The sequence below is a fragment of the Microcebus murinus genome, chromosome 14, assembly GCF_040939455.1.
Source record: "Microcebus murinus isolate Inina chromosome 14, M.murinus_Inina_mat1.0, whole genome shotgun sequence".
NCBI lineage: Eukaryota > Metazoa > Chordata > Mammalia > Primates > Cheirogaleidae > Microcebus > Microcebus murinus.
The window spans coordinates 36,802,224-36,828,615 of NC_134117.1; the positions used below are offsets into that span (position 1 = coordinate 36,802,224).

General features: G+C 42.0%; 1 protein-coding gene and 1 long non-coding RNA gene across 4 annotated transcripts in view; one reads left to right on the forward strand and one right to left on the reverse strand.

Moving 5' to 3' along the window:
* The first annotated feature begins 437 nt into the window (after positions 1–437).
* Positions 438–26,392, forward strand: part of ASAH2 (N-acylsphingosine amidohydrolase 2) — a 91,120-nt gene continuing 65,165 nt past the window's right edge. The window contains exons 1-5 of one of the 3 annotated variants that reach the window (XM_012762867.3): positions 438–709; positions 16,686–16,805; positions 19,932–20,063; positions 22,762–22,994; positions 25,339–25,488. In XM_012762867.3, coding sequence (XP_012618321.1) covers positions 19,937–20,063; positions 22,762–22,994; positions 25,339–25,488 — 510 coding nt within the window. In that variant the 5' untranslated portion in view covers positions 438–709; positions 16,686–16,805; positions 19,932–19,936. Of the gene's footprint in view, positions 710–2,251; positions 2,417–16,685; positions 16,806–19,931; positions 20,064–22,761; positions 22,995–25,338; positions 25,489–26,392 lie in introns of those variants that run through there. The other 2 variants (XM_012762869.3, XM_020280561.2) reach the window with 2 other exon arrangements.
* Positions 22,943–26,392, reverse strand: part of LOC105870302 (uncharacterized) — a 32,784-nt gene continuing 29,334 nt past the window's right edge. Inside the window, exon 4 of the long non-coding RNA XR_001153544.2 lies at positions 22,943–23,023. This is a non-coding gene — a long non-coding RNA (uncharacterized LOC105870302). The remainder of the gene's footprint in view (positions 23,024–26,392) is intronic.

Genomic DNA, 26,392 nt, shown 5'->3' on the forward strand with positions numbered 1-26,392 from the left:
AGCCCCAAAGGGGTTAGAATAACAAACTTTTCCCCTAGGGACCCTAGTAACTTCTATGTGGATTCAAACAGGGGCCATTCTGCCAGAAATTGATTTTTGGTCTTGCCTGGAAAACACACCAAGAAAAATGTAAACACAGTCTTATTTGCTTCCCCAAACTACCAAGGTGACTGTGTGCAATCAACTTCCTGTATCTAGTTGCAATCTCTCCAGAAAAGTGGGGGCACTCCTCTCCCAGAGTTTAACTCTTTCATCCAAAATGGTCTTAACTTACATCTCTGTGCTGATTTGTCCTGTGAAGTCTCCTCTCAGTGGTGTGTAACTGATAGGGTAGGGAATGAATTGAGTATTTTCCAAATCAAATAGGATCAGCAGGTCTGTCTGAGAAAATCAATGACTGTTTTCCAAGCTGGGTTTGTGCAGGGTGCCAAAGGACGAGCTTTAGGTGTGACCTTCCAAGGATGGTGCAGGAATCTGTCCATCAGCAGGCTCGCCAGGGTTGCGTCCTGCCCAGTGCATGAGTCAGCACGCAAGTGGTTAAGTTGGCTGGTGAGCCTTGGCTTCCCTGGGTAGAGCATCCAGCCTCCAAGAGTTAACCTGCAGCAGTGCTCAGAGGAGCAGGGGCAGAGGATATCAAAGCGTCCCGGCACTCTGGCTTGCAGGGGAATGACATGCGGTTTTGAACAAGCAGCTGCCGCAGCAGGTCTGGGTATGTAGCTTTGCTTTGATTGATAGTGTTTTGTTTTCTCCCGAGAGAACAAAGCAATGGTTGTACATGTTTGCAAACAACATCCCTTGGACATTGAGAAGGAACAGATGCTTATTAGCCTGCTGTTTATCATGAAAATAAGTAACAGGGGTGCAGGGACTGGGGGAGCAGATTCTTCATACTCATTTATGTTTCTGATTTCAACGGCAGATTTTCTTTAATTCTATCTGAATTCCAGTGCTGTGTAGTCAGGTCATTTGAATGTCATGGTCACAGTTGAATTCAAAAGATGATCTTTTTGCTGTTCTTTCTGTGAATCTTCGTATTTACCTTCAGAGACATGGATTTGGTTTGAAGAGTTATTTGCTGAATTTCTGAAGCCAAGTGGCATAGATCCATCTTCCTACCACATTTTGGAAGGCAAGATTCAAATCCTTAGACTTAGTAAACTTCTCCAAATTTACCATATGCCTGAGTAAGAGAAGCATCATCTTGGATATGGCCTTTTTCTTTCTTACAACCTGACAACTTCAGTCTCCAGTGTATGCAGTGTGACCAGAAATAACCTTCAGAATCTCTGTTCTTTTAAATGACTCTCTTGGATTACATCACCTGCACCTTCCCGACACTTTGGGTGTCTTTCTCTGTTCTATCAATTAAAAATATCTGAGACTCAGAGTAGACTAGAACTACCCCCAAAGACTTCAATGTGATAGAATTTCCAGGGATATATATAAGGACTTAAGTGAAGTTTGTCTGGATCTCATTCTATCTCCATTCCATCACTGCAGAATCAGCCACCAACTGACTACGGGACATTGGTGACTTTTTCCCAGTTAGCACCCAATGCAGATTTAAAATATGTGATGTTGCTTGTCAGGCTTGGATCCTGCTTAACAAATCACTGCTTTCCAGTACAGTGATCAAAACTGGTCTTAAACTGTCTTGAAATCATCTAGAATATTTCCTCCTCAGTGCTCAGAGCTTCTCTTATATTAGCTTGAATTTCCAACCAGTGGGAGACTTCTTTGGTAAATAAGCTTCTTTAGGAAAATGTAAACAGTACCTCAAAACCTGGACAAGCTACTAGTCATTGGTGCTATCATATAAATCAGTTTAATGCCTCTTTAAAATCACTCTCCCTGAGGTCATGGAGGTTCGCCAAAGTGAGGAAAAGGTGATGAGAACAAGGAATTGGGAGCCTGGGCTCTGCAGGCTGGACGCTGACAGGTGAAAGAAACCAGCTGCCTCAGCAGTGGCCAGTTCAGGAATACTGAGTCCTGGGAAGAGGGCAAAGGGCATGGATCTGGAAAGCGTGGTGCATGGTGGTAGATAGAGGTGAAGGCAGCTGAAGACTTCCAGGGGTGCCTGGGCCCAGTTAGCATCCGAGGGAATCAATGTCCAGATTCTCAGCTTCCATTTGAACTCTTTTCCAAACATTTCCCCCTGACAAACTCATTTGAGTGCTCCTGCTTCAGAACATAAAGGCAAACTTCTCATGCATTTGGAATCTCACCATGGGGCATTGTCCCAAGGTGTAGAGAAATCTGGCATCACACAAAGGGCTGACTGCTGTTTACATTGCTGCAGAGAGACAGCCCAGTGAGAGCAAAGCAAACAGAAGCAGACCACATCCACATCTCATTCTGTCCGGGTCTCATGCCAAAGGCTCTGTTTCTGGGCTCTCTGACTGTCTCAGAATTGCAGGTAGGGAGAGAGAAGGTTATCGTGGGCATAGAATATGTGTATGAATGCATTTATTGAAAATAAAAGATGAAGTCAGATGATTTTTAACGGCAATTTTGATCTGGCTGCCTGATTTGATGATGAAGTTGGTTCGGCTAATTAGGGTTGGGGATGGATATTTCCTGTATGTTTCATTGATTGAGTCTGCTGTTCAAGGTTTCGGCCAAAATATATTTAAAATATGTGTACAATACAGAAAATTGGTTAGCATAATTTTTGCAACTACCTATTTAGGCGTATAAAAGTTTTCGTTGTCACCTTAAAAAATATGCAAAGGAGTAGATGAAATAAAAAATTCTTTTAAGGCGTTTCGTAAAGGTCACTGATGTGTAGTATCCTTAAGGTGAGATGAACCTTTTCTGATAGTAAGAGCCTCTGCCCTCGGTCTACTCTTGGTCTTGTGCCTCCTGCATCCTTTCTCTTCCCCCCACAACTCTAGGGTCCTGCATTGCCCTTCATCAGTCTCCATAGCACTTTGTGTGAACCAGCGAGGTGATTATTTTGATGTGTTTAGTAGTTGCCTAGTAATGTGAAGATAAAACGGGCAATTTTCCTATAAGGTAAGGGTTCAAGAACAGGAGGGTTTATTCAGTAATGTATTCATCAGGCATTTTTTGAGCACCTATCATGTGTCAGGGTGGCGTGATTGCTGCTGCTGGACTCAAAAGATGTGAATTCAAATCCTGTATCTACAACTTGTTATCTCGTTGAACTTTCCGGAACCTCAGTAGCTTCATTTGTAGAATTGGGATCCTGTTTGCTAAGCTCTGAGTTGGTGCTGGGGGCAGACAGGAACAGGAAGGGACTCTTAACGCCAAATCGTTTAATGGAGAAACAGCCATCAAATACTAAGTATCACATTAGGAGGGTGTATAAAGTTTAAGGAGGAAGCAATGGATTAAGAAATTGACTCTGGGAGATCACCATTCTAATAAATGACATCTTTGGAACACTCCGCTGTTGACACAGCACTATCACACACGTCCTGTCCGTGCTGGCTCCACAACTCTGAAGTGGACTCTTGGTAGGAGGATGAGGGAAATCACCCCCATTACTATTGACAAAGGAAAAGGGCAGTGAGGTGGAATGAGGCCTGGAAACCTTGCCTCATTTGGTTAAAACCAGGAGCTGGCTCTGAAAGAGCTTTCCAATTGGCACCTTTTCAAAGCCTCTCTCTGCAGTGACACTTTGTGGGTCTCTGCATCTCCTCCTCGGAGAAAGAAAAGTGCCTGCTTCTCTGCAAAGAGGTGAGGTCAAGTCAATCATAAGCAAGAAAAGCGGAGGACACATCAGATCCCCAGTGCATATGCATCATGCAGAGGGAGGAAAGGAGCCACGCTAACCTGGCCATCCCTCGCGGCAGGCACCGGGAATTTTGGTGGCATCAGGCAGGAATGGATACCCTTGAAAAGAAATGGTAACAGAAGCTTTGCAATGGCTGGTTCTCTATGCCCAGGATCAAGACCCCAAAACAGGGATCACCCCACATCACTGGATTTGAGCGTCAGGGGATCATTCTAGAAAAAAAGGAAACTCTGACACCCCAGCTCCCTGCAGCAAGGGACGCTTTTGGTTTTGACTCTAAGTTGTGCTCCTCAGCTGTTTTCCCCATTCAAGAGGAGGGAATTTGTCCCAAATTTCTCCAGGAAGGTGGGGTCCAATAACAGTTGTATCTGTGATTCAGGGAGGCTTCTTCTCACACCTTATGGAGAACAGCTGCAGCCACAGTGAGACACATGAAGAGAAGGAAGTGGTTGGGGGTTAGCCATCACCAGATTATGGCAGCCAGGAAGCTGCAAGAGGGCAGCACAGATAATGGCACCTGTGACCGTGAAAAATTTTCATGTCTGCTCAGGAGGGTAGCAGGAGCTTGTACTGGGTCTCTGCCAAGAAATGAGATGCCCAAGGACCTCAGAGAATCTCCCAGAACTGTTTTCAATATTGTTTTTATTGCTGCCCACGTTTCCTGATTGCTGTTCCAGACTGACCTTGTGTGACGTCCTGACCATACTTACCACGCTTTCCCTTGTAACCCCTTTGCCTTCTCTGCTCCTGTCATACCACACAGCTTGGAGTTTCGCAAACCCCATTTCCTCTCTCAATTATCTTCAGGCCTTTGTGCATGCCATGCCTTCTTACTAGGTGAAGCGCATCACCAGAATGGCCACAGGTCTTCACCCCTCCCTGTAACCACACCTATGTAATGTGACTTCCCATCAAGAGGCGGTGACCCTTTTCCCTCTCCTTGAATCTGGGCCGGGCCCTGGGACTTGCTTCGGTTGACAGAATGCAGAGGAAGTTAACAGCGTGCCAGATTTGAGCCGAGGCACTGGAAGGCTTGCGTGTTTCCATTTGTTCCCTTGGAAGCTTGCCTACCTGCCCACGTGAAGGAACCTGGGCTAGCCTGCTGGAGAACGAGAGACGATGCACAGCAGACACAAGCTGTCCAAGCTGAGGCCACTCGAGAGGAGCAGCTCCCACCCAGCCCCCAGCAACCCAGAACCTCTCTGTTGATACATTAGAAAGTCCCAGATCATAGCTGCTCAGCTGGGCCCACCCCAAATTGCTAATCCATAAGATCATGAGCTAAACAAAATGTTGTTATTTTAAGCTGCTGGGTTTTGGGGTAGTTTGTTATGCAGCCAATGTTAGCTGATACCTTTCTGGTTAACAGCTACCTTTCTGGTCCCAACCTGGGAAAGCCTTTTCTGAGCCACTTCAAGCCTGGGTGAGGGCCTCCTCTTATGGACCCCGGAGGTATACATAGTTCAGTATCATAATTACTTGGCCATCATCCCTATTTTATATTTGACTGTAAGATTTTTGAGAGCAGGAATTTCACCTTTTGAATTGTATCCTTTAGTCCTAGAGCAGTATCTGGTACTCCATAGATGCTCAGAAAATATTTTTGAATAAAAGAAAGAATGGATTAAATCAGAGGTTGCAACTTATGGACCACATATGTTCAGTTTGTCCTGTATAGTGTTCACCTAAAGAGTGATAAAAATGTGTTTTATCCCCAAAATTGTTGGCTTACATTTGAAAATCAAAATATTTGAGATAAACACCTGTATTATTGATTTTTGTTTAAAAATAGGAAGATCCATCAACACCAGGCCTACATTTCCTCATGGCACCAATGAGTGGTGGCTGTCCTTTTGGATAGGGCACACATTCTGATCATGACAGTCAGGTCATCCCCATTGTCTCCTCAACACTCATTGGTATTTTTTTTTTCAATTTGATGATTCGATTTTTTATTTTTTTAATTTATTTTTTAGTTGTATATATTCATGGGGTACACATGCAATTTTGCGACATTGATATTAATCTATTGCACTGTGGTGAAGTCAGAGCCTTCAGTACATCCATCAGGGCACGTTGTAGCCACCAATCAACCTCCCTTCATGCACCCCATCCCACCCTTACATCCCCCGACTCCCCATTGTCCATTGTTCCACACTCTGCTTCCTTGTGTACACAGTGTTTAGCTCCCACTTACAAGTGAGAACATGTGGTATTTGTCATTCTGTGTCTGACTTGTTTCACTTAAGTTCCATCCATGTTGCTGCAAAAGACATGATTTCATTCTTTTTATACAGCTGAATAATATTCCATTGTCTATATAGATCACATCTCTTTATCCAATCCTCCACTGATGGACAATTAGATTGATGCCGTGTCTTTGCTATTGTGAATAGTGCTGTGATAAACACACAAGTGTGGGTATTTTTTTGTATATATTGATTTCTTTTCCTTTGGGTAGATACCCAGTAGTGGGATTGCTAGGTCATATGATAGTTCTATTTTTAGTCCTTTGAGAAATCTCTATACAGTTTTCCATAGAGGTTGCACTAATCTACATTCCCACCAATGGTGTAAAAGAGTTTCCTTTTCTTTGTATCTTCACCAACATCTGTTATTTTTTGTCTTATTAATAATAGCCATTCTGATTGGTGTAAGATGATATCTCATTGTGGTTTTAGTTTGCATTTCTCTGGTAATTAGTGGTGTTGGACATTTTTTGGCTATTTGTTTGTCTGCAGACATCTATAAGTTTCCCTCCCACACTTAAAACCTGTGGTAAAGGACTTAACACTTAGGAGAGAGCAATTGGTAAATGTGCCCACTTACTTACTCTGGCCTTTAATATGAGCATGTTGCAGGCAGCCTCCCTCTTTGGGGGCAAGATTTTAAGCATTGCTTATGGTCTCACTTTTCTTCCCTATAAACTGGGTTTGTTTTCTCTCCCTCCAATTTATGTGTTAGGGCTTTCAAGGATAATTCAGCTTATGACCTGCCTGAACGAGAGCAAGGTGTTTTCTTTCATCATGTAATTCAGTTTCGTTATGGAAGTAATTGTGGTTTGGCTGGAGGCATCCACACCCAGCATGTTGGCAGTTCTGCCTGGGACATCATGCCAGTTTTCTCATGTTTTTCCCTTTAGTGAGAAAAGTCTCATGTCTTAAGACCCTATGTAAAACAGCTGTTGGTGGCATGTCCCCCTCATGACAGATTGAAGTAATTTTTCAGTGGTGTGAGGTGAGATAGGAAGGTTTGGTGCTTTTTTTTGTTTGTTTGTTTGTTTTCCCTGAGACAGGGTCTCATTCTGTCACCCATGCTAGAGTGCAGTGGCATCATCATAGCTCACTGCAACCTCGAACTTCTGGGCTCAATTGATTTTCCTGCCTCAGCCTCCCAAGTAGCTGGGACTACAGGTGCCGCCACAATGCCCAGCTAAATTTTCTCTTTTCTTTCTTTCTTTCTTTTTTTTTTTTTTTTTTGAGACAGAGTCTCGCTTTGTTGCCCAGGCTAGGGTGAGTGCCGTGGCGTCAGCCTAGCTCACAGCAACCTCAAACTCCTGGGCTCAAGTGATCCTCCTGCCTCAGCCTCCTGAGTACCTGGGACTACAGGCATACGCCACCATGCCCGGCTAATTTTTTCTATATATATTAGTTGGCCAATTAATTTCTTTCTATTTATAGTAGAGACGGGGGTCTCACTCTTGCTCAGGCTGGTTTCGAACTCTTGACCTCGAGCAATCCACCTGCCTTGGCCTCCCAGAGTGCTAGGATTACAGGCATGAGCCACCACGCCCGGCCATAAATTTTCTTATTTTTTGTAGAGGTGGGGTCCTGCTATGTTGCCCAGGCTGGTTTCAAACTCCTGGCCTCAACCGATCCTCCTGCCTCAGCCTCCCAAAGTGCTGGGATTACAGGTATGAACTAGTACGCCTGGCCTACCAAAGGTTTTTTTTTTTTTTTTTTTTTTTAATGACTTCTGTGAACAAGGCTTCCAACTCAATGATTGAGGGAAGAAATCCCTCAAGGAAGGAAGAAATCCTTTAGGAAGGAAGAAAGAAAGAAAGGAAGAAATCCTTTAGCCAATGCATAATTCCAGGTTTATAAAGAAACCCACCATGGCTGGTTGATGTTAAGCAGGAATTCATTCTTCTAGTTCTACTGTACCACTTGTTTACACTGGCATCTGTGCTGATTGCTCAGTGCCCAGGCTGAACCAGTAGTTACACCTTCTGAATACATTAACCCTAGAATCGACACATTGGAATGGAAAAAATACTAGTCTTCAATCCTGTCTTCAACTTTGGACTCAGTTGCGAGGCAACAGGCTTGGCAACTTTGTCACAGCTCCGTGCAACCTGGTGTTATCAAATCCTTCATGTAAACAGCGATATGATTATCCTATGCAGAAGAGGCTTTATCACTTATGATGCATCCAAGGTTCAGCTCACCTGCACATTAAAAGGTAGCTGAGCCTGATCTCTGATTAGTGATGTGAATAAGCAGCTAGAACTCACTCTGTTCCATCAGTCCTGACTAAATTGGTTGAAGCCTTGTTACTTCTAAAAGCCCCATGCACTTGGACCATGAATTTCTGAGGTCAGCACAGCCCTCCTCATATATATAAGAAACAGAAACTCTATTTTTAGTAGTTATTCATTTGAGAATACATCAGAATAGGCTAGCACAGCTGACACCTTCTTTTTTTTTTTATTTTTTTTTTAGCCCAGATGGGGGGATTAAAGTATTCCCTTTAAATGGTTTAAATTTACACTTTAAAGCCACACTGTGTGATTTTTTTCATATACCTGAATTCATTCCTTTAAAAAAATTACCTTTATATCACAAAAGTAATACATGATCATTGCAGGAAAATTTAAAATATGGTTAAGTAAAATGTGGAAAATAAAAAAAAAAAGCTCAAATCCTACTCTAATGAAACAGTGCTGCATTTTGAAATGAATTAGTCTAGACTCTTGTCTCTGTCTTTCCCTTTATATTGTTGATAGTTTTAAATCTTGGAGTTCTTTGTTTTAAACCCTCAAATTAAGAAAAAAATATTATGGAAGAAACTGTTTTCGAATGTGTTCCACATCATGATGTTTTAGAGCTTGTTAACAATGACTCAATTTGTCACTCTGACTGTTGATTTATTGTCCTGGATGGAGTCATTTTCACTTGAGTCTCTTTCAGCTACTGCTTTTGCTACCTGTGTCCCTGCTCACACCAACCTGGCTTTTTCTAATTTTCTGTGATTGGAAGAAAAAGAACAGTGGGTTGGAATTGTATGTAAATTAAAAGTCTTCTCCATCGGAAGGGGCCTGGGAGTCTCTCTTGTCATGAAATGCATGGACTTTATTACATGAATTTCTGTGACCTAGAGGCCTTTTGCTATTTACTTTCTATTTTTAACTATGCTTCGGAGTTAAGATCGCATGAAATTTGATCTCCAAATTAGAGAGATTTTAATATGTTTTGAAAAGTAGAAATAAAACCATTTGATTTGAGGTGTTTATTGGACCAAAAGAATTTAAAAAGAAGATTTATAATTTAGATAAGGAGTCATCTTCATTACTTGGCATCATGATGGTATTAGTCAGGATGGGCTGGAGGCTTGTTGTAGTAACAAATAAACCCCCCAAATCTTAGTTGCTTAACACACAAAGATTTATTTTCTATTTATGCAAAGCCCATTCCTGGTCTGGCAACTCTTGACACAGTTCTTCCAAGTGGTATGCCAAGGATCTTGTAGCCTGTCATCTGGACACGTGACAATCGGGGTCACCACTGTGGAGGAAGGGACACAATGCAGAACTCACACCCCCTCTCACATGCCTCAGCATTAAATACTCCAGCCCAGAAGTGACACATGTCACTGCCACTCACAGTCCATTGTCCAGTAACTACCAGGGGGCTGAAAAGCATAGCCTTCCCATATTCCCGTAAAGGACTGGAGGACCAGCTATGAATGAGCGCTCAAGTCTTCCCCATGGTGACCTCGGGCAGGTAACTTTGTTTTATCTCTGAAAGGGTTGGTCTAGGGGACTGCAGAATCCTTACCTCTTCTCACCTTCCGTGTATCTGAAGGCTTGATTCTTCTTAAAACAACTTCGTGGTTTTGACTACTTCACGTGAGCTATCTTATTGTTACTCTGTAGATGTGAAATTATATTAATACTTGTAAAAGGCAGGTGCTTGTGTTGCATAGTGTGGCTGGTGGTCAAGCTAGAGCACTTTGAAGGCAGATGATCTGGTCTTGAATCCAGCTTGATCACTTACTGGCAATATGACCTCTGACTATTTGTTTTAATTTCTCTATGACTTAGTTTTTGTTTTTTAATTCAAATGTAAAATGGGGATAGGAATAGTGCCACTCTCTTAGACTTACTGTGAGAACTAAATGAAATAATTCATGTAATGTTCTTAGAACAGTGTCTAGAACCTACTAAGAGTTCAATAAGTTAATTTCATTTTATTTTTCATTATTTTAAAAAGGTGACTGTCCTCCTCGCCCAAGCTTGATATTATCTACATAATCAGAGCTCAATAAATTGTTGTTTAATTATTGTCCTTTTTGTCCTGGCTGGATAAGCCAGCCCAACCCACACAAGTCTCTCTAATCTACTGACTCATAAAATGGAGTAAAAAATACTACCTGTAGGTGACCTGGACCCAAGGCTGCCAACCCCTTTGGACTTGTGCCTTGTCTGCTTTAGCTTAGATTCCACCCCTGCCTGGCCCCATCTTGTTTCTGACCTCAGAGTTGGATCTTGCCTTTGGCTCCTGCAAGCTCAAGATTCCTGCTGGGTTTCCCTCTCGTCATTGAGAGAGGGAGACCTGTCTCTCGTAGACCTTCCTGGGCTGGCCCCTCTGACTCTTTGGCACATTCTACCCTAACCTCAGTCCCTGAAGACTTCCTACCCATGCCTCAGCCTCCAGTTCATACGGAGGGATGGTCTTGGCCTCCAGAAAGTGGGATCATCATATAGACACCCACTTTCATTTCATTGACTGCATCCTTTGAGCCTGGCATTTCAGATGTCACCTGGCTCTTATCACCATCCCAAATCAATGACAAACCCAAGATGTTAAGTCCCCCTGCAGGCATTATTCCTCCAGGTAGATACATATTACCAAGAACTTTTTCCTTTTTTCCCCCGGGTCTTAAGCAGATTGTCTTTGGGAAGGATTTAGACAATTGCGGCAAGAGAGAATGTGAGAAATAGTTTGCGTTTCTTTCTGGCACAGGGATGGTCCGGTTCTCCTTCCCTTTGACTTCTTGATGACCTAATGGGGAATTTCCTGAATGGTTGCCAGTGAGTTTGCTCCAGGCAGGGAGCAATTCCCACTCAGCAGAGTTCCTGCTCAGGTCTGTTTCTGCCCAAAACAGGAAAGACAATATGCCTTCCTGCTAAGCTCCATTCACATGCTCCTGCCTCTCTCCTCACGCTGGCAGAGAGAACACGGATTGCGTCAGAGTGGACTTGATACCATCAAGTTGCTTTCTGCTTCTCTTGGTTCTTTCTTTTCCAAGCTTTACCAAAGGACCATGAGGTACTTTTCTCAGAGGTGCACAGTACAGGGACAGTTGCAAACCAGCTGAGATTTACGTAGAGGGCAAGAGTTACACCAAATGATACTGTCACCCTGTCCCTGAAATGATGATAAATGCAGCTGCAGCCTGCTTCCTCCCAATCTGCCTTTGTAATCTTGTGTAGCAAACAGGTCAAATCTGTCACTGCCAAATGAAATAAATTCTTATCTGTTTCTTTGGAAAAAGATAAATCATCAGAGAATAATTTCCAAATACTCTGAAAAAGATTATACAGCCCCTCCCCCACTGTTTCTGTAACAGTAGAGACATAAGGAAGTTTTGCAGTTCCAATTCCAATTTTATCTAGATTTTAAACTCTCTGTATGTGTCAAAAATAGCAAAAGACACTCCTCCTCCCTTAAGGTTGAGTTTATCCAACTCAAATAGGGAGATCTTTAGAACCAAGCATAAAGAATACACCAAGAAAAGATAACTGTGCTATAGAGTTTAAAACGCACAGAACCTACCATTCTTGGGCACCCATAATATTTTAATCCATGATTAATATAAAAACTGATTTGCATCCTATTATAGAGTTAGCAGGATAATTTTAAAAACATACCATCATGTGGTCTTTTAATAAGGTAGGTTCTTATTTGTCTCTCTTTTTCTAATAAGGAAAATGAAGCTCAGAAGGATTAAGGATATTGAAGACAAACAAATAAACAAATATGTAAATCTAGACTTTGGATTTAAATGCCAGTTCTTCTTGTACCCTTGATGCCTCCCTTTATCTTTTTTCTTTGTACTGAAAGCAGGACTGGGGTAAATTTGAGGAGAGAAACTCGGCAACCCTGGAGTAGTTTATTTGCCCTGTTCTCTGAGAAAAGCAGAAGGATTGTCATCATCTACTTTTGCTGGGAACATGGGCTTTGCAAATCCCCTGGGGGAAGGAGAGCCATGGTGTGCCCTCCCGGCCTGCTCCACTTTCTTCCTTGCCCTGCCACTGTGGTTAGAGCCCCGGGACCTCCCTCAGGGAATCAACCTGGTTTCCCCAGTGTACTGGGGCACATCCCTAGTTGCAGTCTCAGGTGGAACATATGGATGCATAAGGCATCCAAATAAGAAACACCCATTCCCACTTGGAACAAAAGAGGCCTCCCTTCTACTGCTTGCCAGTTGAGTTCAAGGTTGAACTGAAACCCTTGAAAATGTGAGTCTGTAGTTAACAGAAGATGAGACTGATTTGAGGTTCAGAGGGATTTTTCAGTCCTGCACAGTACCATGAGATGTCAAGGTACCACCATAGCAGCCCTGTGTACTTAAAACGAATTTCTTTTTGGAGCCAATAAAAAAATTCATTGTGTCAAACTTCTCATCACTTTTAACTTTAGAAATGTTCCCAGAGGCAGCTTGGCACACACAGGGTCCAGTTGATTGGAATGTGTAGATCCTCCATAAATCTCACTTTTGTGAGATTTAGCTGGGCCAAGTTCTTAGTTAGAGCTAACAGAATCTACTCTGCTTAAAAAGAAAAGCATTTATTAAGGGATATATATATATAACTCACAGAATCGTTGTGAAGGCTGAAGACAGAGAGTTGAGGCAGAGCTCTTAGGAGCAGCGCCCCAACTTAGATGGCAGAACTGAGCCGCTTAGAGGGAGGCTGCCTCACCACAGTCATGGGATTAGGAAGCAGCCACCCGGCTGCCAGCTCAGAGCTGTGCTGCCGTGATCCAAGCCAGCAACATGGGGGTCCCATGCCCTGCATCTCTCCCCAGCTGGCTGAGTTCTGAATCAAAGTCTCATGCAGTACATCTGAAAGGCAGAACCTAAACTCCACCTGGAATGCCAGGCAAATGGGGGACCGGTTTCTGCGTGCTAGAAAGATTTGGAATGAGTGTTGAGTGAAGCACTTCACGGTATCTGCTACTGTGGCTTTTAACCTACCTCTCTCTCACTAGCCGGCATATTCAAGAACAAATCTTACGTCCATCCATCTATCCTTTCATCTGTCCTAACTATCTATCCATCCATCCTATTTTTGCACTTTTTGTAGTATCTTTTTTTAATTCTGTGTTTCAGAATGCATCTCTACAAAAATAGGACTTTCTTTTAAAAGCAGAATCATAGTACCATTCTTACACACCAATATTTTAAACAAAAATCCCTTAACATGGATAAATATCTAGGCAGTGTTCACATTTCCCCAATGGTCTCATAAAAAGAAAAGTTTGTTTGGATCAGGTTCCAATGTTGGTTTTGAGCCTTCATTATACAGTTGATTGATGTGTCTCTCAAGCCTCATTCAATGCAGAGCCTTTGTCTCTCTTATTCCCTGTCCTCTTCCCACCCCTCTCCCCTGGCCAGGCTCTCCTTTGCCCTCTGCCCTTCTTCCCCTCCCCCCATTCTTGTTCTTGTTTGCCTCTCTCATTTTCCTACTCTTGCTTCTCCTTCTTTCTCTTCTTCATTTCCAATTCATCTTTTAAAGAAACTAGCTTATTCATCATACACTTTCTCACAGTCTGGATTTGGCTTACTGTACCCCCATGTTGCACTCTGACATATGTCTGCGGTTGTCGCTCGTATTCCTACAAACAGGCACTGAGATCTAGAGGTAGATCCGGTTAAGGTTTCACTTTTTGGTAAGAATACTTGAGAATGCTGCATACATCGTTCAGAGGCTTGCTGTATCTGGTTGTCCCTCTTTTGGTAACATAATCAGCTGTTGGTAATCTTTGCCCAGATCCATCATTTCTTTGGGTCTTGCAAAAATATAGAGACTCAAGTTTGTCATTGCCTCCTCATTTATTAGCTGGAATACTTCCATCTAGAGGAACTGGCCCTCATTAACTATTTGGCTTTCTCTAGGTTTATGTATACAGGAAAAGCAGAGTACACCCTTGATTTCTACTATACCCCACTCACCCCCCATTTTTTAACCAATTTTCAGAATAAAAATTAATTCCCTACCATTTTTTAACAAGTACCAAATGACATCATGAACTGATGTTCTAATGAACTGATCTTCGGTTAGTTAGAACCTCTTTAGTTCTTTTAATATAGTTTTGATAATTTTGATAACTTTTAAAAATTTCTGGTATGATAAAAATATCCCAAGTTTAGTTCATGTGTTTCCTGCCTTAGACACAAAACCAGCATTTTCCTCAAGCATTTCTGTTCTTTTTGTCAAGAAATGGTGTTTAGAGATGACAATCTGGCTGTACATAAAATAGTATATGTTTTCTAGAAACAATTTCATCTTTGATTACTCTAAGAGTTAAAAAATGGAAGAATGTGACAGTAGGAGTTTGGTGAGGGGAAAAAGGTCTTCTCTAGGAGTCTGGAGACTTGGGCTTTGTATCCTAAAATAACCACTGCAGGATCACACTCACTTTCAACTACTCTTTCCTGTTCTGGAAATTTGTCTCTGTTTCCTCATCTGTAAAAATGGGTGGAGTATGTGTCCATGAGTGACTTTGTCGGGGTAGAGTGTAGAGAAGAACAGTTAGACTACCTAGCTAATAGGATTTATGTGGGGGGTCATTCAGACAGAAATAAAATATATGCACAAGTTAAAATATTTGCAATGATTGTATCTTCATCTCATCCAGATCTAGTCTTCTTCCTGGCTATAGGAGCCAGCTTTTCTCCACTGGCTCTGCTGTAGTGCTTGGATTCTTAGCCTCAATTCTCAGCCCCTTACTGTGCGGGTATGATCTTTCAAATGATGTCTAGGAAAGGTGATATGTTAGGCCATTATCATCTACTAAAACCCTAGCTAAAATGATCTCATCTGACTCAATTACTGGCCACTGAGCAGGATTCTGTGAATGGGCCATGGCATGGCTCCTTTTCATGAGGAGAAAGATGCCTGAAGAGGACTGGAGGAGACCATGGGGGCTGTCTAAAGGTCTCCCACTACAAGGCAGAAGGGAGGGTGAAATCCAATGGCAGCTCACCACTGAGCATCTGCTGCTTTTACTGTCCAACATCTATACCACCTTGACTTTCTTTTGGGGGAACTACCTTTCCTTCTTTGGGGATAGTCTTATTAAGATTTGCATTTAGGCACCCCTCAAAGTACAGGATAAGTATATGACCCAAGCCAAGGCAGTCAGATCCTGCTGTCAGGACCTGGCTCCTGAGTGCAGTAGAACAAAAGCTTTCAGCAGGGGAGGGCGTCCTTCCCAGTGGTGATGCCCTGAAGATACAGTCCCATAGCTCCTGCTGCCTACATCCACCAGGCTGTCCTGTCTCCTGCCCTTCATGAGCCTGCATCTGCAGCTTTACTTTCTGCCATCTGGTGAATTTACTTTTCCTCTCTCTGTTTTCCCCTTGCCTTAAGTTAGCCGGATTTGGTCTGCATTGCTTGTAACCAAGGATTCTAACACAAATGCACTCTAAAAAAACCTTGTTCAATACCATGATTTAACCTGTTCCCTTCTGTAGCAGCAGAGAGGAATCCAAGATACATTACTAAATGCCCTGTCTGAAGGCACATATACCTCTAACATTTCAGTTGGAACTTTGTGGGCCTCTCTTCAAACTCTGTAAGGAATTAAGCAGCCTATGTGGCTTTCTGCAAAATGCATGCTGGTCAGCTTGGATTTTCTAAGATTTACTTTGTCTCTTGAGGTCCTTTGTTAAACTTCATGTTGTTTTATAGTATACATTCTTCAAGAGAAGGAAAAATATTTTATTTTCCCCATTGCAAAAGTAATATAGCATGGCTATTTTAGAAAATACCAAGCAAAAATATAGAAACAAAAACCACCCATCATCACCAAATACCCAACTTCTTAACATTTTGCTTCTTCAGTCTTTATGACCATACATGTATAAATGATGTACACTTTACAAAAATGAGATCATATTGTTTTGTAATATTTGGTAATTTTTTTCATGTCATTACATTTTTTTCAGTGTAATTTTTAACGGTTGCATAGCATTTTTGCCCTGCTGTATGATTTATTATTCACATTCTTAGCTAATCTACAATTTTTATATATGAGTTCCTAAAAATTAACATCACTTTTCTGTACTGGAATTGTAAATATTGCCCAGTGGTATCCATAGCCCACACTAATGTCCCTTTTATTGCAGGTAGAATGACCACTGGTAAATGAAACAGGTGCAATTTTTTTGAGATCCAGGTTATAGGCCTCGCACAGAACTTGTCATGCTGGAAGAGTTATATCAAGGCTGAGATGACCTTCAGTCCAGGAGACCTTCTGCAACTTCTATCTTCAATAACAGGCTGTCCTGGGAGAGAGTTTGTGTATAAGCCTTTTGTTATCAATATACTTTAATCTTATCCTTGTACTAAGCTCACAGACGTATGCTAATGAGAATTTTAACTCTCCTGGACTTGACTGTAAAAATCATTTTTCAGTAGGTTCCAGAAAGTACTAGGAAGTCTGAGTCCAGGAACGTGCAAGGGGAAAGAGAACAAGATTCTGGATGGCCATTTCCTTTCCTGAGATGTGAAAGCTTTTTTGAATAGGAGAATCAGGTAAGAATGACTGTTTTTTCTTGGGGAGGGAGGCGGGGAGGGATCTTGAATAATCCTATGTCTCAGAGATCTTGACAGAACCCTAAAGCTTCCCCTCATTTTCATAGCTTTGGAAACCCCCTTTGCCAAATTGTTATTAATACTTTTTACAGGTTGGGCACGGTAGCTCACGTCTGTAATCCTAGCACTCTGGGAGGCCCAGGTGGGCGGATCGTTTGAGCTCAGGAGTTAGAGACCACTCTGAGCAAGAGTGAGACCCTGTCTCTACTAAAAAATTAGAAAGAAATTAGCTGGACAACTAAAAACATATAGCAAAAATTAGCCAGGCATTGTGGCGCATACCTGTAGTCCCAGCTACTCAGGAGGCTGAGGCAGTAGGGTTGCTTGAGCCCAGGAGTTTGAGGTTGCTGTGAGCTAGGCTGATGCCACGGCACTCTAGCCCAGGCAACAGAGTGAGACCCTGTCTCAAAAAAAATTTCTTTTTCAAAATAAAAAAAAAATACTTTTTACTGTCACCTTCTTGAAAAGCAGGGACCTTGGTGTGGTGCAGATGTGGCAAATGGCTTGCTGTTGTGTCATGAGAACCTCATTATTGAGCTTGCAGGATTATGACAGATTGAATAGGAACCATTATGAAATCTATAATCCTTTAAGGTATAATCGTTGGCTAAGCTCTCCAAGGTGCATTTGCATCCGAAGGTAGACAAGGCATCTGCTTTAATATTTGAATTCAGATTTTAATCATCAATGAGAAATAAATAGTGCTAATCCAAATTTTAATTTCCCTAAAGGTGATGGCAGAGTCAGCTAAAGTGGTTCAAAAAGAATGGTAATGTGTTGGCAGTAATTCTGGCAGTTAACCAGAGTGGTAAAACACATGCAGTAGATCATTCAAGTCCAAGTAAGAGGTGGAAACAAAGGTGAAATCAGCTGCCATTGTTGACTTGCGTAAGGGGTTGGCGGTGGTGATCAGTTCAATGGAGCAAAAGTAAAAACAAACAAGAGTGTTATTTTGTAGCCTCTTTGTTTGATATGCAGTTTCTTACCACGTGACTACTTTTACATACACAATCTGGGGGTCAATGCCCCGAGGTTGGGAGGTCCAGCTGTTGGTCATCTTGCCTAGCAGGAAGGCTCAGAGAAACCCAAACTTTGAGCAAACCTGGGTTTGAGGTTTGCTAGTGAAACAGCAGCTAATAATAACTAATAAACATTTGTAGATTACTGGAGTTCTGAGGCGTATCTTAGAGGTGTTTCCTCACTCCTGGAGACTAAGGCGTAGACCTAATTTGTTTTGTCCTAGATTTGAAGTTGACCCAGCTGGTGGTGGTGAAGGGTTTAGGGTGGTGAAATGGATGAGGAAAGCTTCTCAATAACCAGGAAATCTGGGAAGATGTTTTAGTCACTTTGTCCACTCCCACTTCAGCCTTAACTCTGAAGTGTCTGCTGTTAGACTGATCTTTGACCTCTAGTCTGGGGATTGCAAAATCAAATGCCTGCACAAAACAGGCAATAACTTAGATGGATAAGGCCTGCGGGGTAGAGACTGGCAGATTGGAGAATGAATGTCCCCATCTAATGAGAACAGCAGCTACTGGGTTTTAGGAAACTCTTGGCACATGTGAATGCTGGCTCAATGTTGCCATATTTTATGAAAAATTTTAAAAGAAAATTTGAAATTTCAGATTTGTAAATGTAAACTCTATCTTTACAGATAAACTATATATGCTATCTTTTATCTTGCCACCTAAATCAAACTGAAAGAAAAAAATCATCTGGGTCATACTAAATACATCTACTTATTGTCATTTTATAACTATTGGGAATAGTTATACTAAAATCTTAGCCACAAATTACCCACTTTTTAGGGCAAATCCTGGAATTTTCATCTTACTGCTCAGGCTTTCTAAAGCACAGGTTAAGAAAATGGACTGTAAACGTCCCATTTGTGATTCTTACCATCCCTTATCACTAGCCTCCTATAAATTCTCTTTAAGGACAGTAAGGAGCCCAGACTCTTTGCTATTTTGAAATATAATAATAAATGCTAACATTCTGAGTACTTATGACATCCCATGGAACAAAAGAAGTATTGTTGCATTGTCTCATCTTATTTTTATAGGGACTGTATGAGCCAGGTACTAAAATTATCATCATTGCATTCCTATCTATGTATGAAGAAACTGAGGCTAAGTATTAGGGGAGGATTTGCCAAGGTCACCCAATAAGTGGCAGAAATGAGATTGGAACTCTGGAGTCAGACTTTAGAACCCAATTTTTAGCCACCCTATTATACTTCTTTTCATTAACATTATATGGGTTTTTAGTTTGTATAGTCGTTTTGAGTGATGATGAATTTTCCTCCTAAAACATCTTCAAGAATCTGTATGGACATTTTATGCTTTTGTGGTGCACAAGGACATTCTTCATCCTCATTCTTGGATACAGGGTTTGCAAAATGTGTGGGATCCTTCTGATCACCAAAGAGGAAAATTTTACTAATGCTTTGCTTGAGATCAGAGATGCCAATCCTCCTTTTCCATGCCTTTTTCTTACCGGGTAGTAATCGAAAGTTAGAACATAGAGTTTAAAGGCCAAAGTTATGAGTTTTACCTCCATGTGGATGAGATAATTCTACTTATTCCGTGACCACCAGCATGCAGCCCTAAACCCAGCCAGCCTTCTACCAAGAACAAGCAATATGGGTGTAACAGTCATCCTTGTTGACAGAAGCTCTCCCAGCCCACACTCACATACAGACCCATAAAAAGCACCATCACTATAAATGAAAGGAGTATGATATGGTTCAGGAATGCAAATAGATTTTAGCTCGGCTGCCAATGCCAAATCATGAGTGGTGGCTGCCAGGAGGAGTGTTGTGTTGAGAAGGATTTGGAATCCATATCCAAGCTTTTCAGAAAGGGTTCTGTAATTGATTGGTCTCGTCTGCCATGGGCTTGGCATGTGGAACAAGTGGTAAGTGTGCTCTGTACTTGCCATCCTTTGTATAGTCTATTGACATGAATGAGCTAAGACATCTTAGCCTTGGGCAGCTTGAAGCCTATGCATTTTAATTTGCAGTTCGGTCTTTTTCTTCCTCCTTCTTCCATCTCTGTTTTACCACAGGAGAAATGGCCAAACGCACCTTCTCTACCTTGGAAATGTTCCTGATTTTCCTTCTTATAATGATGACTGCCATCACAGTGGCTCTTCTCAGCCTCTTGTTTATCACCAGTGGGACCATTGAAAACCACAAAGGTAAGTGTCATGGGCTCTCTTGGATGCTATTTTTAAGCCTGTAGGAAATTTCTTGATTACCGGGGACACCAATGTGACAAGCAGTGTCTGCCGACAGTTCAGTGTGCACTTAGGCAGCCTGGGATGGCCGTCTCCCTTTACATTAATTGCCCTTTCTGCAATGATAGCAGTTTTTATCAAGTTTACCTTTGTTCCTAAATAGCCAGTGTACAGGCATTCTGACATGTACGTGTTTGCCATTAGCTTTTCCAGTGATCTAAGCACAGCCCAGCATTCTTCAAGGCCCAATGATGTGAACCTCGAGCCTCTCATCTTTCCTTTTGCTTCCTTGTTGGCGTCATCTTTTCCTGGGGGCAAAAGAAGATGAAAAAACTCACTGAATGTCAATTAGTATGTGAAAAGCTTTAGAGAAAGGGGTCTCCAACTCAAATCCTTGCAATGGCCAATCAAATTCTGTCAATGAGGCAGAGTGAGGAGGCAGGCACACTTCTGGTGAAGGGGGTCCACAGCCCCCCGGAGTGCCAGCTGCTTGTTGTCATGATGTCACGTGGTCTCAGATCTCCAGAGGTTTCTAGAGAAGCTGGAAATTGGGATTTTTAGACATCCCCTGATTTTTAAAAATGTTGGCAACAAATTTGGTTTTTGAAAACTCCATAGGCTATGTTTTCAGGTAGTATTGGCAATGGGTCTCTTTAGGAGCCTCTGCTTCAGCCACTGTTAGGATACATACCTCGAAAATGAGAGTGGAAAAGAAGGTGGGGATTGAATGTTTTGATCAAAGTAAAGGGAGGACGGGCCTCAGGCCAAATGGAGAAGAAGATGGCATTTTTCACCTCGGCTTTCCCTTTGGTGGCCTCGTGTCTTTTCCAGTGTACTCTCTACCATGTTCCCATGCTTTGAGAAACACAGAGGAATAGAGATCCTCTGATCCTGCAGTGGGCAGAGCAGGGGCTTGGGCTGATAGAAATGAAAGGATCCTTAGAATTTATTTAGTTTTAGCTGTTAAAATTAGAGACTCAGGAGGTTGAGATTCAGGGAAGTTATTAATAATTATAGTAACTATTCTCATAGCAGTAGTTATTGCTTATTGAATGGCTTCTGTGTGGAGCACTATATAAGGCTTTTACATAATTTTTTCATCTAATTCTCACAAAAATTCTATAAAGGTAGATGCCAGTCCTACCTTTTACTTTCATATAGGGAAACCTAGACTCTGAGATTGCAAATAACTTGCCGGTGGCTATGTGGCCAGGTTTGGTTTTCACTGGCACGACATTCTAGGCTGGTGACAACGAGGTGATAGCAACGATGCCTGCTTCCCTCCTTACAATATCTGATGCCTTGTGGGAAAACGTGGGTTGGGGATGACAAGACATGGATTCTGACTCCAGCTAGAATTTGGTTGAAAGATCATCAGATTCTGAGTTTGAGGACCTGGATTGGATACCAGAGTCATCACCTGCTCACCACAAATTCTTGGTTGTTGCTTTTCTGAATTTCAGTTTTCTCATCAGTAAAACTGAGGACAGGTGATCCCTAAGTTTTTTTGAGCTCCAAAATTCTAGGGCTCAGAAGGAATCAGCTGTAAATCTCTTGCCTAAGTACTTTCTGACCACTAATGTCTTGTGACACTGACATTTGTTGCCTTGGCTACTCCTGGCTGTTGTCTGGGCAGTGGAAACAAAGAAAAAAACAAATGAATATATAGAATGTCTAACTGTGTAAAGCAAATTGAAGCTATATACCGGCCATTGTTCTAAATTTTTAATATATATGAACACTTTGTTCAAAACAGCTCTAGGAAGCAAGATATTATTATTATCTCCATTTTATAAATGAGAAAATTGGGGTGAAATAGGTTAAACAATTTGTTCAGTTAGTAAGTGGTAGCGTTAGATTTCAAACTCAGACAGTTTGTTTCTGGCATCTCCCTTTGTAATCTCCATGTCATACTGCCTCCCTTTGTATTCGTGTGTGTGTGTGTGTGTGTGTGTGTGTGTGTGTGTGTGTGTATGTGTGAGAGAAAGAGAGAGAGAAAGAAATGTATATATATATATACCCGCATATTAATATGGAATATATGTGCTTACACACACTTGTATATGATATACAGATATGAGAATAATTTAAAAAAGGGGAAATTGCATCAAGTGTACAATGATCTAGGTTGCATTAAAAATAAAAATCTTTAGAAGGTCGAAGAGGGTCAGAGGCAGGGTAGAGACAGTAGGGGGCATCTGGAGATGAGCACTTGGGCTAGATCTAGGTGTGATGGAAATGGACGAATTCTGAAGCAGGTGCTAGAGGTTGGTTGGTGGAGAGGAAAGGCGTGAGGAGTCTGGATAGAGAGAACTGAAGAAACCTATGCCCCGAGGTTGAGATTAGCGAGTTGTGTGCCAGAAACCTGACACCTGTTTAGTTTGGCTGGGGCAGAAGGGTAGGATGTGAGTTAGACTAGGAGCGGCTTGTCATGAGGCCTTGACTGTTGGTCTGAAACATCTCTAGTCTGAGAAAAAGATCCTGTTTAGGATTACGACATCAAACAGGTTTCTAATGTATTTCTCACTGTATATCTTACATATAAGAAAATATACAAAGATTTTTCCTTAGGAACCCCATCGTATGTACTGTATTCCGATTGACGCTGACAAGTAAGTGGGCTGAAATCTTGTTTCTCAAAAATCTCACTCTGTTTTAGATTCAGGAAGCCATATTTTCCCAACCACTCAGGGTCCCACGTCCACCCGGAGCCCCGTGGCCACCCAGGGTTCCGTACCCAGCCAGGGTTCCACAGGCACCCAGGGCTCGACGGCCACCCACACTTCCTCAGTGACACGCACTCCGGAGCCGCCTCTGTTCCAGAACTTCAGCGGTTATCACATTGGTGTTGGACGAGCTGACTGCACAGGACAAGTAGCAGATATCAATTTGGTAAGTAAATGATGGGCTCCATAAGGACACTGTGAAACAAGTAATTTTTATTATTTTGCATCCTGCATTCATTCCTGATGATTATATCATCATCTTTTTCTTCTAGCTTTTTCACTGACTTTGCTTCTGTTTAACACTATGAATGACCATACTAGAAGGAAGAAAGAAACTTTTATTCAACCACAATTCCCTTGTAAAGTCAATTGGCCATTTTTTATAGACAGCAGTGGCAGAGCCGGTGAACGTAAATACTACAGGGGGTGGGCAGGTACCATGAGTGACTGAATCAGGCCAGTGTAAGATGATAAATGTCTAGCGAATCTGCAGTTTGCAAGGCACGGGGTTGGGGTGGAGGCGGGGGTGGGGGCCATAGGAAATATTGGTAAAAAAAATTTAAAAAGTAAAAATAAAGTGTATGTCTCTAACTGATTACTGCCCTGTCTTGAAGTTCTTTCAAGAGAAGCCAGAAAACTTCTGGACTGAAGATTAGAAGATTTAAATTTCTCATTTCAAAAATGTAGGGCAACTCTAGTTAAAACTGGAAACCTAGTATGGACCAACAATGTGGAAGCCAAATAAAACACATCTATGTGTCAGGTGTGGCCTATTGACTGCTAGCGCAACTTCTTGGCTATGACAGTGGAAATATCCGTTTATGTCGACACTACCCTAGGAAACCAGAGCATGAAGTTGACTGATGGAATTCGCTCCATCCTGCCAAATAATCTTTAGATTCTAGGAATTATTTCCAGCTGCTTATTCAGTGACCTTGGACTGTGAATCCTGAACGGACACTCCCAGGAGGAGTAATGCAAGCAATAGAGAGGCCACTGTCAATACCTGGCTGTCGTTTTCGTGGGAGGGTTTTATGACACAGCGAGAGAAGGGGCTTGGGACAAGTGTAGTGGTCTGACGTGGCATAGGGAGTGACACTACGGGAAAAACCAGGGCGAGGTGCCCTCAGTAGACATTACTTAATTATAAAGACATCATTTTCTTCAGAAAACAGAACTACACACTAAACAACCAACCTGGGGAGGCCTTAGATTTTCAGAATGTTCCTGGGCAATGGGGTGGAGGTAGGGGAAATATTTTCTTCTTCAGTACCTTAGGCAGGAGAAACGATTTCATTCCAAAAAAACCCAGAAAGGTCCCGAAAGGTCTTTGGTGCAGTAACGACGGGGTCCAGAGCCGCACCAGCTCCTCCCTTGCCCAGGGGCCAGGGAAGAGCTTCTGCCAAGGATCGATCGATGACTTTGCCTTTGCATTTTTCTACACAGAAGGTTAAAACCTCTTTTATGCTTTTGGCTTTCTTCTTCTTTTTTATCATTCTTGAAAACACATACATTGTCTCATTCACAGCCATAGTGTCATATACATTTTCTTTTCTTTGTCTTTCTGAAGAAGTGTATTCTTTTTGAAAATTATTGTTATTATTTTATTTCAGCATATTACAGGGATACAAATGTTTAGGTTGCATATATTGCCTTTGCACTGCCCAAGTCAGGGCTACAAGTGTGCCCATCCCCCAGACAGTGCACACTATACACATTAGGTGTGAATATACACATCCCCTTCTCCCACCTGCCTGACACCAGATGAATGTAACTTCCATATGTACACCTAGTGCTGATCAATAGTACCAATTTGATAGTATATGTGGGGCTTGTTTTTCCATTCTTGTGACACTTAGTAGAATAGGTTCCAGCTCCATTCAGGATAATACAAGAGGTGCTACTTTGCCATTGTTTTTTGTGGCTGAGTAGAACTCCATGGTATACATATACCACATTTTCTTAATCCACTCATGTATTGATGGACACTTGGGTTGTTTCCACATCTTTGCAATTGTGAATTGTGCTGCTATAAAAATTTGTATGCAGAGGTCTTTGTTATAGAATGTGTTTTTTTCCTTTGGGTAGATCCCCAGTAATGGGATTGCTGGATAAAATAGTAGTTCTACTTTTGGCTCTTTGAGGTATCTCCATATTGCTTTCCACACAGGTTGTACTGGTTTGCAGTCCCACCAGCAATGTATGAATGTTCCTATCTCTCTGCATCCACAACATTTGTTTTGGGACTTTTTGATAAAGGCCATTCTCACTGGAGTTAAGTGATATCTTACTGTGGTTTTGATTTGCATTTCCCTGATGATTAGAGATGTTGAGCATTTTTCATATGTTTGTTGGCCATCGGTCTATCTTCTTTTGAAAAGTTTCTGTTCATGTCCTTTGTCCACTTTTTAATGGGGTTGTCCGAAGCGGTCTGTACTTACAGGTTTGTGCCTGGTCCCTGGGAGCAGGGGAGTGAGACAGAATGGCTCTGATTCTCTCTTCCTCTTTAGATGGGCTACAGCAAAAATGGCCAGAATGCACGGGGCATCCTCACGAGGCTATACAGTCGTGCTTTCATCATGGCAGAACCTGATGGGTCAAATCGAATATTGTTTATCAGCATCGACATAGGCATGGTATCCCAAAGGCTCAGGCTGGAGGTAAGTGATTGAAGGGAGAAAGAAATGACATGGTCTAAAGGAAAGTCTGTGGGTGAATGTGACAGAAACTAAGCCCTCTTGGTTTCTCATCCAGTGGGTTCCTATGACCTTGAGCATTATAAGGTCTTGACGCGCTAGCAGACAATCTTACAAGAATGATCCTTGTTATTTCAGTCTAAGTTATCTTGGTCCAAACTTGCTTTCAATTCTGCTGATGGCTCATCATCATTATTAATGCTAATGTTGTTTGAAAGCTTATTATGTTCCAGGTGACTTTCAATATATTCTCTCATTTAATCCTCCTTGTTAGAAGTTGGAGAGAGTCAATGAACCACTAACCCCTCTGTCAAGTTCTCAGACAATTGAACATAGATGCAAGGAATCAGATGAGAATTAAAATGCAACCCTGGTGAGGTTGACCATGAATTGGTAATGGCAGAAGCTGGGTGTTAGGCACATGGGGGTCCATTATATTAGTCTGATTTTTTTGTATGGGTTTAAAAATCTCTGCAATAAAAATTTAAAAAGAATATAACATCAGGCCGGGCGCAGTGGCTCATGCCTATAATCCTAGCACTCTGGGAGGCCGAGGTGGGCAGATTGCTCAAGGTCAGGAGTTTGAAACCAGCCTAAGCAAGAGCGAGACCCCGTCTCTACTATAAATAGAAAGAAATTAATTGGCCAACTAATATATATAGAAAAAATTAGCTGGGCATGGTCGCACATGCCTATAGTCCCAGCTACTGGGGGGGGGGGGGGGCTCTGAGGCAGCAAGATTGCTTGAGCCCAGGAGTTTGAGGTTGCTGTGAGCTAGGCTGACACCACGGCACTCACTCTAGCCTGGGCAACAAAGCAAGACTGTCTCAAAAAAAAAGAATATAACATCAGCTTTCTTAATAGTTAA